General features: G+C 35.2%; 2 protein-coding genes across 2 annotated transcripts; both read left to right on the forward strand.

Moving 5' to 3' along the window:
• Positions 1 to 1,751: 1,751 nt before the first annotated feature.
• LOC137748087 (uncharacterized) lies at positions 1,752 to 6,272 on the forward strand. The gene is made up of 3 exons (XM_068488178.1): positions 1,752 to 2,007; positions 2,077 to 2,209; positions 6,095 to 6,272. Exons 1-3 carry the CDS (start codon positions 1,752 to 1,754, stop codon positions 6,270 to 6,272), a joined length of 567 nt encoding a protein of 188 aa, XP_068344279.1.
• Positions 6,273 to 6,479: 207 nt separating this feature from the next.
• Positions 6,480 to 15,222, forward strand: LOC137748088 (uncharacterized). Its single transcript, XM_068488179.1, has 7 exons — positions 6,480 to 6,951; positions 7,043 to 7,195; positions 7,283 to 8,477; positions 8,695 to 8,797; positions 12,791 to 12,975; positions 14,878 to 14,913; positions 15,003 to 15,222. Exons 1-7 carry the CDS (start codon positions 6,480 to 6,482, stop codon positions 15,220 to 15,222), a joined length of 2,364 nt encoding a protein of 787 aa, XP_068344280.1.
• Positions 15,223 to 16,126: the final 904 nt, after the last annotated feature.

Below are 16,126 nucleotides of genomic sequence, written 5' to 3' on the forward strand. Positions count from 1 at the left end.
ATTTGTTTCATATTTTTTTTAAATTCTATATTTTTTTCCTATAACTTCTATTTTACAAAATATGTTTCATATTTTTTTATAAATTCCATTTTTTTTTCCTATAACTTATATTTTACAAAATTTGTTTCATATTTTTTGAAATTCTATTTTTTTCCTATAACTTCTATTTTATAAAAAAAATTTCATATTTTTTTTTAAATTCTATTTTTTTCCTATAACTTACTAAGCCATTATATTACATTAAATTAAATTAAGTAACATGAAACAACATTAAACAATATGGAACAACATTGAATAATATTAACCAACATAAAAATTATACAATATAAAAAAAAAACATTTAACAACCTAAAACTTAAACAACATTTTTAAAAATATTTAACAACATAAAACTTAAATGCCTACACCATGGCTGTTGCATTGTTTTGTGTGTTGTGCCATGCTTCATCTTCTTCATCAGACTCCTTATCTTCTCGTTTCATCTGCGCCATTTTTTCTTCCAATTCGGAATTGGATTAGGACCCCCAGTTGGAATTCGAAGAGGATCCAAAGTTGGAATTCATTGTAAACTTGAATTGAAAGAGATGGAATTGAAAGAGATTGAAATGAAATAGATTGAATTCAAAGGTGTGTGAATTATAGCCCAATATCCAACCTATTTATAGCAAAAGAAAATTCAAATCCAACAGCTAGCTGACATCAACTAGCCATTGGATTTGAATTTGAATTTGAATTTTTTTTCGGCCAAAATTTGTAAAAAAATATTAACAAATTCTCATTTTTTTTTCCTATAAATTTAAGTTGTTGTAGTTTTTAAATTTAATTTGTAGTTTTTAAATTTAAGTTGTAGTTTTTAAACATAAGTTGTAGTTTTTTAAATTTAAGTTGTTGTAGTTTTTAAATTTAAATAATAAATTATGTTTGGCCATCAGTTAGAGACCCTTTTTTGTGATAGGGTTAAAACGAGCCCTATGCCCATCAGTTGGAGATGAAGGCAAATATGACCCTATACTGTTCATTAAAATATTAATATCTTGGAGGGCTAGAGGGCTAAAACGAGCCCTCTAGCCAGTCTTCGGTTGGAGATGACCTAATATTTTAATGAACAGTACATGACCATATTTGCCTCCATCTCCAACTGAGGGTCATAGGGCTCATTTTAGCCCTGTCAAAAAATGTCTCCAACCAAGGGCCAAAGGGCCATAGGGACAAACATAATTTATTATTTAAATTTAAAAACTACAACAACTTAAATTTAAAAACTACAATTTATGTTTAAAAACTACAACAACTTAAATTTATAGGAAAAAATGAGAATATTATAATATTTTTTTTTACAAATTTTGGCCGAAAAAAATTCAAATTCAAATCCAATGGCTAGTTGATATCAGCATGACGTCAGCTAGCCGTTAGATTTGAATTTTTTTTGGCTATAAATAGGATGGATATTGGGCTATAATTCACACACCTTTGAATTCAATCTATTTCATTTCAATCTCTTTCAATTCAATTTCTTTCAATTCAAGTTTACAATGAATTCCAACTGGAGGTCCTCATCTAATTTTGAATTGGAAGAAGAATAAGTGTAAATGAGACGAAAAGATGAGGAGTTTGATGAAGAAGATGAAGCATGGCGCAACACACCATATGTGGCAGCCATGGCCGCGGCCATGGTGTGTCAGCCAACTGAGGAACAATCTCAATGAGGTGACTCTATTGCTGGTCGATTTTACAAACCACGAAACAAAGCGATGAAGCATGCCAATCTGATGAACAACTACTTCAAACCTAACTCGATGTACACAGAAGATGATTTTAGACGTCGCTTCCGGATGAGCCGTCATGTCTTTGAGCGTGTACTTCATGATGTCCATCAGGTCAATCCATATTTTCAACAAAAGCTAGACAGAGCAGGCGGCCCTGGTTTCTCACCTCATCAGAAGGTTACTGTTGCATTACAAATGATGGCCTATGACTCCCTAGCTAATTCAATGGATGAAACTCATGGTATGTCTGAGTCGACATGCCTTGATACTTTTGCTTAATTCTGTAACACAATTGTTTAGCTTTATAAAGAGGAGTACCTTCGCGAGCCAAATCAAGAAGATCTGGATTGGCTTCTTCGCAAAGTTGAAGACCTTGGGTTTCCGGCCATGATAGGGTCATTAGACTGCATGCATTGGATTTCAAAGCACTGTCCCACCGGATGGTAAATAGGCTTTAGCGGAAGGTCGAGACAGACAACTTTTGTGTTAGAGGCGGTTGTCTCGTATGACACATAGATCTGGCATGCTTTCTTTGGAGTTCCTGGATCCCAAAATGACATTACAGTTCTTGGACGTTCACCCCTCTTCAATAACTTGACGGAAGGTAAATCACCTCAACTTGACTACTACATCAATGGTCGTCAGTACAATATGGGGTATTACTGGGCAGATGACATCTATCCAAAGTGGGCAACACTTGTCCAAGCAATTCCAAACCCTAAAAATAACACCGAAAAATGTTTTACCTTACACCAAGAGGTATACTAGAAATATGTTGAGAGAGCTTTATATTTAATTTTAAATAAAAATATTTAAAATAATTTATAAACGCATGATATACGATAAACGAACACGATTTGAAGATCTCTGAAGATCCGGAGAGAATCCTCATTACATTCTTACAGCCTCTGAGGAAAAATCACTTGTTTAACAACTTTCCGTGTCGTATTCCTTCTTTTGCTTACGATTGCACGAAGGCCTACAATTTGTTTCAATACGTTCATCCTCCATCATTGCGCTTGCTGTGTATATTTTTGCCATAATCCACAGATAGATAGATCACGCAAAGTCGACCTCCTGACAGTGACCCCAAATGCCCAGGAATTAGTAAAAAAGATTTGAATCCCTAGTTTTGTTTTTGTTGTCAATGTCAATCACACTATGACATCAGTTATCCATGTGGTGTTAAAAGGACAGTGAAATTTACAAATACCCAGGAGTTAGTAAAAAGATTTGAATCCCTAGTTTTCTTTTTGTTGTCAATGTCAATCACACTACGACATCAATTATCCATGTGGTGTTAAAAGGAAAGTGAAATTTACATACGCAATGTTTACCTCCTACACTAATTTCTTACTATTAATCTTTTTTAATTCATTTGATTTTATAGTTAAAAATTAAAAAGTATGTGAAAAATAAAAATTAATGTGTAAATAAAACTATCGGTGTTAAAATGAGAAAGAAAGAAAGAAAGATAGCTCTATATATTGTTATTACGTACCAAATGTCCTTATTAATTTCCAAGAAACTAGTCTTTGTCATGTTCTTGTTCCACATCAATCAATCATCATTTTAGACAGTGAAGTGATTATGAAGCACTAGACAATATGACCTCATTTAGTATACACGATTCATTTTAGCCAGTGAAGTGATTATGAAGATCTCGACAATAAGGGCTTATTTAGTATAGATGATTGAATTACAATGAATAAGCGGTGGTTGTTAGATATGTTGAAAGGCAGTCAATCTTCATTTTAGGCAGTGAAGTGATGATGAAGCACTAGATATTAGATAATAAGTACTAAATTTAGCATAGACCATGGAATTAGAATGAATACGCCACTGTTTTTTTAGGTATGTTGAAAGAATAAACGAAAAATTGGTGACTAACCTGAAGGAAATTAAGAAATAGATTACTCAGGAAGAAAAATTATTCATTTCAATCCCCTTCTAATTCTCTTGAAATGAAAATTAATCTCCACAATATTATGAGTAATGTGTTGTATTTACTACACTTTCATATAACATTTGTACCACATTTCTAATAGAGGTATGACCTACCAACACATGTAGGTCTTATACAAATGTAATATGAAAAATGTGGTAAAAATAACATTTTTGCAATATTATTTTCTCAAATTGTATTGCTTAGCTGAAAGTTATTTATGTATAGCCAAGTCAGATAATAAATTTTTAATGTCATCTTACCTTTTATTTAAGGCCATTGAATTGATCTAAAGGCTTTGAACAAAACAAATATTTGTCCTTTGATACTACCTATTTAGTTACATACATCAATATATCTCAAAATTAAAGAATGATGTGTTTTAACTGGAGAAATCCTAAGAAGAACTTTTCAAAAATGGGACTTTCTACCGCATTATATTTTTGACATAATATTTTATAATATTAATACAAAAATTAACGTTAAAATATGAGACGTAAAAAAATTCATAAAAATTTTCTATTTTGAGAAAATCTCTTTAACATTTTTCTTTATTTAGATGAAAAAATTTGGCAAATAAATTGAACCTCCACCTTACTCAAAATTTTAAATTATTACTATAATTGTACCTACCAATTATGACTCAATGATTGCCCTATTATTAAATCAATATATAGAGATATCTTATTTAATTATTGTGCCTCCAATATTGGCCAAGGTTATTTTTTCCATACGAATAGATAGGATACCTTGTTCCATTTTCTCCGCTAACGTTGGAACACCATAAGCAATGAGTAGCACCTTGACCTTCGGGCCATGCTATATTAATGGTTGAGAATGGATTCATTATTATTTTTTTTACACTCCCTTGCAGTCGCGAAGTCATGTGAGGACGATGAGTGGTGACCGTCACTCCCCTTGCCAGGAAACAACATTGGAGATCTGGATTCGCCACTTCCCTTGCCGGAAAACCCATTGGTTCATCCTCTGTTTTTGTTGCTGACGGTGTTGGGTTATTTGTTCTGTTGCGCAGCAGCAGTAGATTAGCAAATTTTTTTATTTGTTTTTTGTTTTTTTGTTTTAAATCTAGGCCAAAACGATGTCGTTTTGGTCTGGTAAAAAACAAATAAATTTTTTTAAGTCAAACGACGCCTTTTGGATATTTGAAAAAAAAAAAAATTATATCGGGGAACCGCGTGCGTGTTGCCTTGTCCCCCACCCGTTTCCCCTACTTTCTTCAATCCCTCCCGTAACTAGGGGTGGGCATAAAAACCGCAAAACCGCATCGAACCGTAAGAAAAAAAACCGAAAAAAACCGTGTTGACCGGAAAAGTCAACTTTGAGTGAAAAACCGAACCGAACCGTTCAAATCGGTTCCGGTTCCGGTTTCGAATGACCAAGAACCGGCCGAACCGAACCGAACCGTTTTATTAATAATAAATAAATAAATTATATACACACACATGTCATGGTATAATAGGTTAAAAAATAGGTTGAAAAATTGTGTACAGGAGCTGCTGCTTCTTGCTTGCTCTCTGAAGTCTGAAAACTTGCAATTTGTTTCATCATTTTTTTGTTTGTTGACTGATTGACCAGTGCATATGTATTTTAGTTGTCTCTTTTTGTTGACTTGGTGCTACTACCAAAGACATTTGCATTAAAAAAGATGTGTTGTATGCAACTTTATGTAATCAGTTTTAGAAGATGTATTTGAATGCATAATGATTTGGTGTTCAAATAATTTATTATTAGGAACCGTAAACCGGCAAGAACCGAATCGGAACCGGTGTAGACCGAACCGTAAGGTTCTAGTCATAAATTTAAGTGGAACCGCACCGAATCGAACCGTTAATATATTTCAGTTCCAGTTCCAATTTAGGGGTGGAACCGCACCGAACCGCACCGTGCCTACCCCTACCCGTAACCCATTCACCAGTTAGACAGAGAGGAGACAGAGAGGTAAGGTCCCACTGCTCCCAAAATCCCAACGGAACAGAAAGGTTTTCAATTTCTGTTCCCGTTGACTTCTTGCTACCATCACAACTCACAAGCCACTCTTTAGCCACTGAGCCGTCGGCTCCCATTCTTTAAAGGTAAATTTTTTAATTCCTATATGTATAATCTCTAACCCTAATTAATTATTTAATACGAATTTTGTTTAATTGGTATAGAATAATATGGTAATGCACTAATATGGTTATTGGTTATTGATTATTGATGTGAATCATATGCTTCTATGATTATTGATATGAAATTATGAAATTATTTTTTTAGGGTGAAAATTAAATTTGAATTCTTGATGATTAGTTGAATTGATTAGTTGTATTCATATGAATATGATTAGTTGAGAGTCTAAGATTTTTTTTTTCTTTCCATTTTACAGTTACGTAATGGAACGATACTATAAGAAACAATGCTTAAATCCTCCTTCAAACATTTCGGATAGTCCTTCTCCTTCAAATATTCCGAGTAGGTCACAACAAAGTGAGGCCACTGAGTTGGATGAAATATTGGCTAATCTTCCTGCAGACCTTGCCCATAGACGTCGAATGCTTGATTAGCCACCTAATTATCGTGAAGCAATTCGTAGACATTATCTCCAAATTGATCCTTGTCAACCTAGAGACCACATCATGCCAAGAAAGGTTAGTGACAATCTATGTTTTATCATCAGTTGGTTTGATAAGTTCAAGTGGTTGGAGTATAGTATATCAAAAAATGCTACATTTTGCCATTATTATTATCTTTTCAAATGTGATTTTGATCAAATGGGTAGCACTGGAAGTGATGTCTTCACTGAGATAGGGTTTACAAATTGGAAGAAAGGACCTGAAAATCTTCGAGTCCATGAGGGAGGTGTTGGAAGTATTCATAATAAGGTTGTACAACAAGCTAGAGATTTGATGACACAAAAACAACACATTGAAATATTTGTGATTAACCAAACTGATGAAGCTCGCATTAATTATCGTGCTTTATTGAGTGCCTCACTTGAGTGCACAAGATGGTTATTGGGACAAAGTTTGCCTTTCCATGGCCACGATGAATCGTTGAAATCAAGCAATAGGGGTAATTATTTGGAGCTTATGCAATTTCTTTCCAAGCTTAATGAACAACTTAGAAAGGTTGTGTTTGAGAATGCTCCCAAGAATCTTAAGTATACTTCTTCCGATATTCAAAAAGATCTTGTCCGTGCTTGTGCCATTGAAACTGTAGATACAATCGCTAAAGATATGGAAGGTGCATTTTTTTTCTCTTTTGGTTGATGGAGCACATGATTCTTCAACTAAAGAGCAAATGGCAGTGGTATTGCGTTATGTGAACAAAAAAGGAGAAGCAATTGAAAAGTTTTTGGGTGTTCAACATATCTCCTCTACAACTAGTAGCTCCCTTGAAAAGGCCATTGAGAGATTGTTTGCTACAACAAATTTGAGTATGTCCAAGTTACGAGGACAAGGCTATGATGGAGCTAGTAATATGAAAGGTGAGTTAAATGGTCTTAAAACAAAGATTTTGAACAAATACTGTTAAGCATTTTATATTCATTGTTTTGCACACCAACTCCAACTAGCTCTTGTATTCGTGGCAAAGGAAAATGAGGATGTTGCCAATTTCTTCATCAATGCTAGTAGTTTGGTGAATCTTGTTGGATCATCGTGTAAACGTCGTGATGCATTTAGAGAGAAACAACAAGAACAAATTCAAAAAGCTCTTGATCTTGGTAATCTTGAACCAGGTAAAGGGTTAAATCAAGAAAGTAGTCTCATGCGTCCATGTGATACACGGTGGAACTCGCATTATGGTACTATAGTTAGTATTATTGTTATGTTTGAAGCCGTGGTGGAGGTGGTTGAATGGATTAAAAGTGATCGCAACCAAGATAATCTCGATGAAGCAACTAGGTTATTCAAAGACATACAAACTTTTGATTTTGCATTTCACCTTTTCTTGATGAGACTTATATTGGGAATTACAAATGAGTTATCACAAGCATTGCAAAAGAAAGATCAAGATATTGTGAATGCGATGGCGTTAGTGGAAGTATGCAAGCAAAGACTACAATCCTTGAGAGATGATGACTTTGGGGACTTGTTTCATGATGTAGAAAAGTTTTGTGAGAAGCATGATATTAATGTTCCTAACATGGAGGATTTGCATTTCGTACCTGGAAAATCAAGGTGTAAAGCTCCAAAAATCACAAACTTCCATTACTATCGTGTGAACCTCTATTTTCAAGTCATTGATATGCAACTAAAGGAGTTGAATGATCGCTTCAATGAGGTAAATACCGAGTTACTTCTTTGTATGGCATGTTTGAGTCCGGTGAATAATTTTGCATCTTTTGACAAAGCAAAAATTGTTCATTTAGCCCAACTTTATCCTCAAGATTTTGATCGTATGGACCTTATGAATCTTCCAATTCAACTTGACAATTACATTCATGATATGAAGATGCATAGTGAGTTTTCAACATTGAGAGGAATTAGTGATCTTGCAAAAGAGTTAGTGAAGACCGGGAGGTGTGAAAGCTATATGTTAGTGTATAAGCTTCTTACATTGGCTTTGGTGTTATCAGTTGCAACCAATTCGGTGGAGAGAGCTTTTTCTGCTATGAAGATTGTGAAAACACCATTGCATAACAAAATGGAAGATCAATGGTTGAGTGATAGCATGCATGTTTACATTGAGAAAGATGTATTTGCTTTTATTGATAATGAGCCTATTATGCGACCTTTTCATGACATGAAACCTCGCCAGCAACAATTGTAATTTGTTTGTATTGATTAATTATGGAAGATATTACTATATAGAAAGATTTAGTTGTTGACATTTTTCTTTAACCTTGCATGCTTTTAAGTTTGCCCCTCCTCCCGAGAAATCCTAGCTTCGCCACTGCTCCCTTGCATATTATTTTGTCTCAACAACATTCATTACGTACGTAACATGCATATAAGATTGGTTTTTTTGGGAAGCTTGTTTAAGAGCATTTATCGGAGGCAATTCCAGAGAGAGGAGAGAGGGGGAAGGCAGCACGGAGAAGACGCTTTTTTGGGGTCTGCGAGCGTCGTCGTTTGCGTTTAATGAAGTATGAGGATTGTTGTTGCCTACGTGGCGTAATCTTTAGCATTGAATCGACAAGGAAATGTTTTGAACGACTAGCAATGAAAGGAGGGTATTGGAGGGTAGGAAAAATTGGAGAGGAGAGAACCCGGTTTCAGGAAAGAATTGTTCACACATGGACGCAAAGTTACATTCATCATTGGCCGCAAAGACGAAAATCTTATGAGTTCAACTTCACATGCAATTGAAATGGCTGAAATGAGGTTGAGCTCTCAAAGTGTAATCATATCATCATATGCCATTTTACCAAAACAAACCAAAGCCTTGAATGGAAAGTGACCTCCCACTTATAGTCACATTCGCACAAATAATTACGGTTGAAAACCCCACATTGGTCAGAACTTCAAAGGGTTTGCCTTTCTTATGTGCAATGATGTTTTGGACTTAGTGCTTTTTGAACCCTCAAATATTGAATATGTACTTTTAACAAGTTCAAGCCCCACATTCCTCATTTAGTGTTAATAGTTTGTTGATATGGCTCCACAACCTCCTCCATTAGAAGCTTCTTTCTTGCTTTGGGATTGGGGGTCAACATGCTTTTTTTGTTGCATTCTCTATTGGGAAGGTTTTAAGTTTGGACTCGAAAACTGATTTCTGCACAGTTTTTATTTACTGTCTTTAAATTAAATTTAAAGAGATTCATAATACGTAAATATAGGATATACCGGGAAAAAAAAAAGAATTATTATTAACACTTCAAAAATCTCATTTCGCACTTCAAACTTTCTATAATTAGAAAGAAAAATATAATTGTAAAGAGTGTAGAATGAGATTTTTGAAGTGCTAATAACAATTTCCAAAAAAAAAAAAAATTGTGCAAATCATTTTCTTATAGACTCATACAACAACTGAGTAGGTCTTTTCATATATTGACTCAACTTCATTGATGCCCATTGAAACTTGATATATAATTCCATTCATGCATTCATGTTTTTAGTTTTCCTACATCATTAATTCTCGACAGTTGACAATGATAAAACATTGCTCATTGAAATCAAGGACATCATTATTCGCAAGAACTTACATTTCTAGGGGGAAGAGAACTACGATTTCAAAGAGGATGATCATACAGTTACCTGTTCGTTTATAGAATTGACCACCACCCTCACATGAATTCCACGGGGTGGTTGATCTAACTGTGCCAAGTTCTTTCATGAAAAATGGCAAGTGTTTTCCAATCTCCTTTTCTCCCTAAAGACGAGTAAAGCATATAAGAATTAGGATACAAAAATAGTGGAATGCATTAGAGGAAAAATGGAACTGTGGAACTCATTACCCTCTTTCATTAGTGAACAACTCTTTTTTGCAAAATTGTTATTTTCGCTTCAAAATAACTCATCATCTATTCCTTGATGATAACAATATAATGGAAAATAAATAAATAAATAAATAAATTGAAACAGTGTAAGATGATTTGTTGTACAAATTATAACTCGCTTTATTTGACAACATCAACAATATGGTCAATGACACCTTAGAAGTGTCAAAAATTATTATTTTTATTTGTACACAAAGAATAAACTATCACTACTAAAAAAATACTTTGCCAGGCGAAAAAGCTTCGTTGGCTTCGTCGGAAATTTTAACCGACGGAGGTCTGTCGGCAAAGAATTGTCAAGTGAAACTTTGGGTAAACTAGCGTTAACCCGATGAAATCCGTTGTCGGACGAGAGTACCCAACGAAATCAACCTAGTTTGCTAGGACATAATTAAATAATGTGGTAAGCATAGCCCGATGGCACAGCCGTCGAGCAAAAGCCACTGAGTAAACGATTTACACGATGGTGCCTTCGACAAGCCAAGTTTTTTTTTTTTTTTTTAAATTAAAAAAATAAAACTATTAAATAATGTATTTAATTCTAAAATTAAAAAAAAAAAAAAAAAAAAAAAAAACAATAATGATTACAAGAACAGAAAAATAACATTTAAAACCCAAAAAAAATTGTTCATACAATTATACTACAAAAAGTTAAAAAACTTGTAAACGTTGAAACCAAATTCGCGCACATCCGCAAACGAAGGCAAAATCTAATTGGACATGCCCATGATTGCTCTCTAGGGGAGAATGAGATTGATTGGGGGGTGTTGTTGAATCCGAATAGGATTGCCTACGTATCTCCGAGAAGGAGAATTACACCACATGTGTAGTTTGGAGGACTAATGGTGTAAACCAGCCTTGACGAATAGCTTATGGCGACGCGTTATGGAGATGAGTTCTCCATGGACGTGTCTATGTGTAGACGGCGGCATATGTGCCTCTTTTACTAGGCATAGAGAGAATATGTGTGTAGAAGTTCGAGAGAGAAAGATCAATGTCCCCTTCATAGATACCCAGCCTAAAGTATTCATAGAGATATTGAGAGTCCTTGTAAGGAAAGTAATCTTCATCAAATCGGGAGACTGTCTATAAGGAAATCTAGGATAAGATACCTAATCCTCCTAGAATCATAATTACATTGCTTAATTCCCATGATATCCTAGTTTGACCTTAAATGGGTTTTCTTACTTAGGAGACAAGTAACATCTTTAATAGGAGTTAAGCCTAGTCTGTTGAATTACGCTCCATGGGCTTCAAGCATTCTCATCCTTCTTGCGGATCTACCAATCCAAGCAGTGCTTGGGCCAGTGTGGTATTATGATTTTTCAGGGCCAGAGTAAGACCTATTCAAATATTATTACCTCAGAAGTTTGATCATGGACTCGATAGCTTCGAGAGGAGCTGGATCAGCGGAACAGATGGTGGCACCATCACCCTATTCTGATCGCCGAAGTTCGAGCAACTTCACTTGATGATTATACTTGTTTTGCAAGAAACGCAATTTGATCCAGATATGGACTTAATCAAATCCTATAAATCTTGGAGTTCCTACTATCTAGGAATTGGCATGCATCACAAATAATCATAATTCCTAAGAGGCTGCAATATCTATTCTTATATATCATCTAGGATTCTTCCAGCTTAGAATTTTATCCTAAAAAGGCATTTCTCTCAATGGTATAAATACACACATCTAGGATTCATCTTTGGTAGCGCAATCTTAATACTTGAATTCTCTTACCTACTGCTTGAGTCTCAACAATTCACTATCATGATCGTCGAAGAGCTTTTGGCCAGCTCACCCCTTTTTGGTTTTAGACTTGCTCACAGTTGTTTCTTATTTTGCATGTACTCAAGTTTGTGTGCATCTCTTCCACACAAGGTGGTGTGTGAATTTGGTTCCAATAATACGTCTTCTAGGTCTCTATTTGAGAACATGATGATATTGTCGTCGATGAGGAATGGTTTGCTTACAAAGCTGACCATTTTGGGATTCTTGCAAGCTAGCTTCTACTCTTTTCTCTTCGAGCTGATGTATTTTGATCCTAGTAGATGCAATAGATATGGAGGGTCAACTGTTTCACAACCTTCTCTGCTTCGTCATCCTTTTCTTTTTGGGGAGTCTTCTAGTCATTGTTGGACCCAATTCTGCGCAAGATTAGATGAGAGGATTTGCAAAGAAAAAGACGAATAAATGATCGTGAAGCAGAGTACTGGGGAGGATGGTTTCTAGTGAAGACATTCTAATGATCAAGTCAGGTAGGCTTTAAGACGGGGAAATGTATATTAAGTGTATAGGATAAATTTAGATTGTCTAACCATTGGTGAGGAGTCAGGATGTCTATTTGTAGGTGACAAGGAGTCATTATGACGACTTGTAATTTTTATGGATGACCCATGTAAAAAGGGGAGTTTGTCACTCATCCGCTTGACCCTGTTCCTTCAGATGTCATAGCTATTTAACACAGTCATTTGAGGTTAGTGTTGTCGCGCAGTAGGGTGTCATGTCACCCATATGCTCTATTTTGCCCAGGTTTCCGTATAGCTGACAATAAAGAGTTTGGACTAGATAAGGCTGGTTAGGACCAGAAATGGGAGTTCAACTGGATCTGACGTATGTGCTTATGATACCTATTTCAGTCGAAGCGAGTACATGAGATTGTATTAGGCACTATGAGTGGTGCAACACTCTCTAAGAGTAGGTTGGAGGATGCCATTTTCACTCTCGGCCGGAGCCGCAAAGTAGACTTGTGTACCACTTGTGAAGCTACAGAGGTGCAAGGAGGGGCGGGCGCCCTTCTAGTCATCAGAAATAGCCACAAAAAGTGAGAATTCCGCCCCTCCGATCTTCTGAACATGCTAGAATCTGGGTGTGCTATGCTATGAGGATTTGGTTTGTTTAAAAACCAGACATTGTCATTTATTAGTTATAAAACTCCGTGTTCCTTTTAATGAAACGGTGTGGTATGGTGGGCTCCTTTAGTTTCTTTTATTTTTTATTTTTTTTGTTTTATTGAAGTGGTATTCTTTTTCAACCGCACTACTAGCCCATCGTTTCAACTATCTTCCCTTTCTCTTAATGATGTGTCACTAATAAGAATGAGCATATTTATCAACTTTTAAGTAATAAACTAATCATCAACTTTCATGTCCTTTAGTTTCCAAAATTTAATCTACACATTTAGTCTATCCTATTTGAAAACAACTTCAAATTTGACATCTCTTTGTCCATGTCAGCTTAGCCTTTTTTTCTACGTTAGTTTTGACATCTCAGTTGGAGTAAATAGTGGGTTATTTGTTACTGTTATACGTCTATGTGACATTTTTTATATCTCTTTTGAAAATGATCTAACAAATTAGCTCATATACAATAGAACGTAACATTAATAGTATGTGAAGATTTAACGAGATCGAGAATATAGAGTAATTAAGCGCCCTGCCTGAATCCCTTTGTAAAGTTTGTAGGGTACTTGACAACTTTAATGATAAATTCCCTTACATGAAACCTATCCTAGACAACTACAACAGGAAGCGTTCTCATATTTCACTTTACCTAAAGAAGCGCAGAGAATTAGTTACAAAATTTATCTCTTCCGCAGAGAGTCGTTGGATTACTTTAGTGCATATATTTATTGGGTATGCAAGTGAGAATACATATTTAGACTAATTTTTAAAAATTATACGACATTGTTGGTAGTACTAATTAACGTGTTTATTTTTTATAATATACATAATTTACAAATTATGCAAAAAAACTGATCGATCTAACGGTACTGTTATTTATTTGTGCAATTTCGTGACGTTAATCAATTTCTTTAAGAGAGAAGGTGGACTTTAAATTAATATAAAAAGAAAATCTAAATTTAGTGTAAATTCCTGGAAAAAAAAAAATCTTATCTTTAGCTTATATGGACTTGTATTCCTTGGTGATGAAAGAATTATTCTCCATCTTAATACTATAAATAAAGGTACTGTGTATGGGGGATAACAAGATCCTCAACACACACATTCCCCTACAATTCTACAAATACATCTCTCTCTTTTCTCTACTTGCCACCGGCCCCCTCCCCCTTGTCAGGTAAATAGGCTACAACACGTTATCAGCACACTCCTACCGTTGCGCTTTGGAATCTAACATGGAAGCTTTTTCTGCATCAAACCAGTTCATCCATATCATCACGCAAACAGGTTCTTCCATTTTGCAGCCCTGATAGCATGAACATTCACCATAATACATGACCCAACTTTACGTTTTTCGAATTTTATATTCTACATAAATATATATATATATATAATTGTTGAATTATGTGAATTTGATATTGCTATGAATTGCATCAAATAACTGCTCATGCATTAAATTATATGCATTGAATTGAATTGAAAAAAAAAAATTTGTTGGGATTCGTTGAACACCCATCCATGTCGATAGGCCCTTGAGCCAAGAACCCAAACTGGAGCTATGGCTCCAGGCCCAAAACCCAGACCCAACACCCAAAAGGTGTCACCACCCTGAACCACCATGACGCATGGCCTGCAACCATGCCTAGCCACCTTGGCTGCGTCCCCGACAACATGAAGATCGTCCACCGATGTCACTTCGTTGAAGATTCTTTCAAATCTCATCGGATTTATCGAAATTCCGATGTCACTTTCTAGGGTTTTGGTTAAATCGTTGAGATTTCACAAACTGTGAGATGGAAATGTGTTTTTATATTTTTAACTTTCAGTGTTACTTTAAATTGGACTGGTTCGTATAGTCTCATGTAAGTTTTTGAGTTGTGGTAACCTTTGTGTGTTTTCTTCTTTGGATACGTAATAATGTTTAGGTATTTTCTTTCTTTTTATTGTGTAGAGCTAGCAGTACTCCTGGTACCGTATTGATCATTCTTGCCGCGAGGTTCATGGGGAAGAGAGTTGTGTTCCTTAAGCAGCTTTCATCTGGCTTGCTTTTGGTCACTGGCAAGTTCTTGTTCTCCTTAAATGTTGTTTCATCTGTTTCAGTTCTTCATTATCGAATTGTTCTGATTGATTTATTAGTTCTTATTCCTTGTGTAAATTGTTCTGCTGGTTGATTTCAATTTTTTAGATGATGGCTTAAGTACTAAATACAAATATATTACAAGGGAAAACAGGCTGATGAACGTGTGGTGGTTGTTAATTTTATGAAGCTGTGGCCATTTGGCACATGGAAAATGGTCATTATTTACATATGTATTTAAAGTGATTAATTTTGTTAGTGTGTTTGAACGTAAATACAAGAGAGCCACTTGTCTGTGCATGTCGGTGATTGGGATTGGTAGTTTCTATGAGTGTTTTTTTTCCTATATATCCTCTGCCTTGTGTCACTGTATTGGAGTGTTTCTCACTGTTGTTTCTTGTCATTTCAGGACCTTTCAAGATTAACGGTGTTCCCTTAAGACATGTGAACCAGTCTTACGTGATCGATGACGCAGTTTTGAACTCGACATTCCATTTGTTTTGAACTCGACATTAGTTCACAACAGCAATGTATGATAAACATCAAAAGACGACAACAAAAATATCAAGTATAAAAAGTTGAGACACAAAAAACAACGTGATCAATGACGCAGTTTAGTGTGAATGGTTTGTTAATGATGGTCAAGAAGATTTTGGCCAGGTCCCAAATTCTACTGTTATCCTTTGAATGACGAAATACAATCTTACACCGAAAAATTGAAACTCAAAAAACAGGCGATCATCAAAAACCAGCAAAACCACGCCAAGCTCTAACCATAAACCAGCAAAAAAATAAAAACTTATAATGATCCTTCATTGGTTTCAAAGGATCAACCATAGGAGTCAATAAACTGGTCGGGAAACATATTGTGTTATCACTGACACCAAACCATCGCTGGTATGAAACAATGATACAGATGAATTACCAGACATGATCCTAAGATGCAGAAACAGTACTGAAGAGTTGATTTTAATCTAGGAAATAAAATTATTCATTCA

This window comes from Pyrus communis, chromosome 10 (assembly GCF_963583255.1).
Source record: "Pyrus communis chromosome 10, drPyrComm1.1, whole genome shotgun sequence".
Classification (NCBI taxonomy): Eukaryota; Viridiplantae; Streptophyta; class Magnoliopsida; order Rosales; family Rosaceae; genus Pyrus; species Pyrus communis.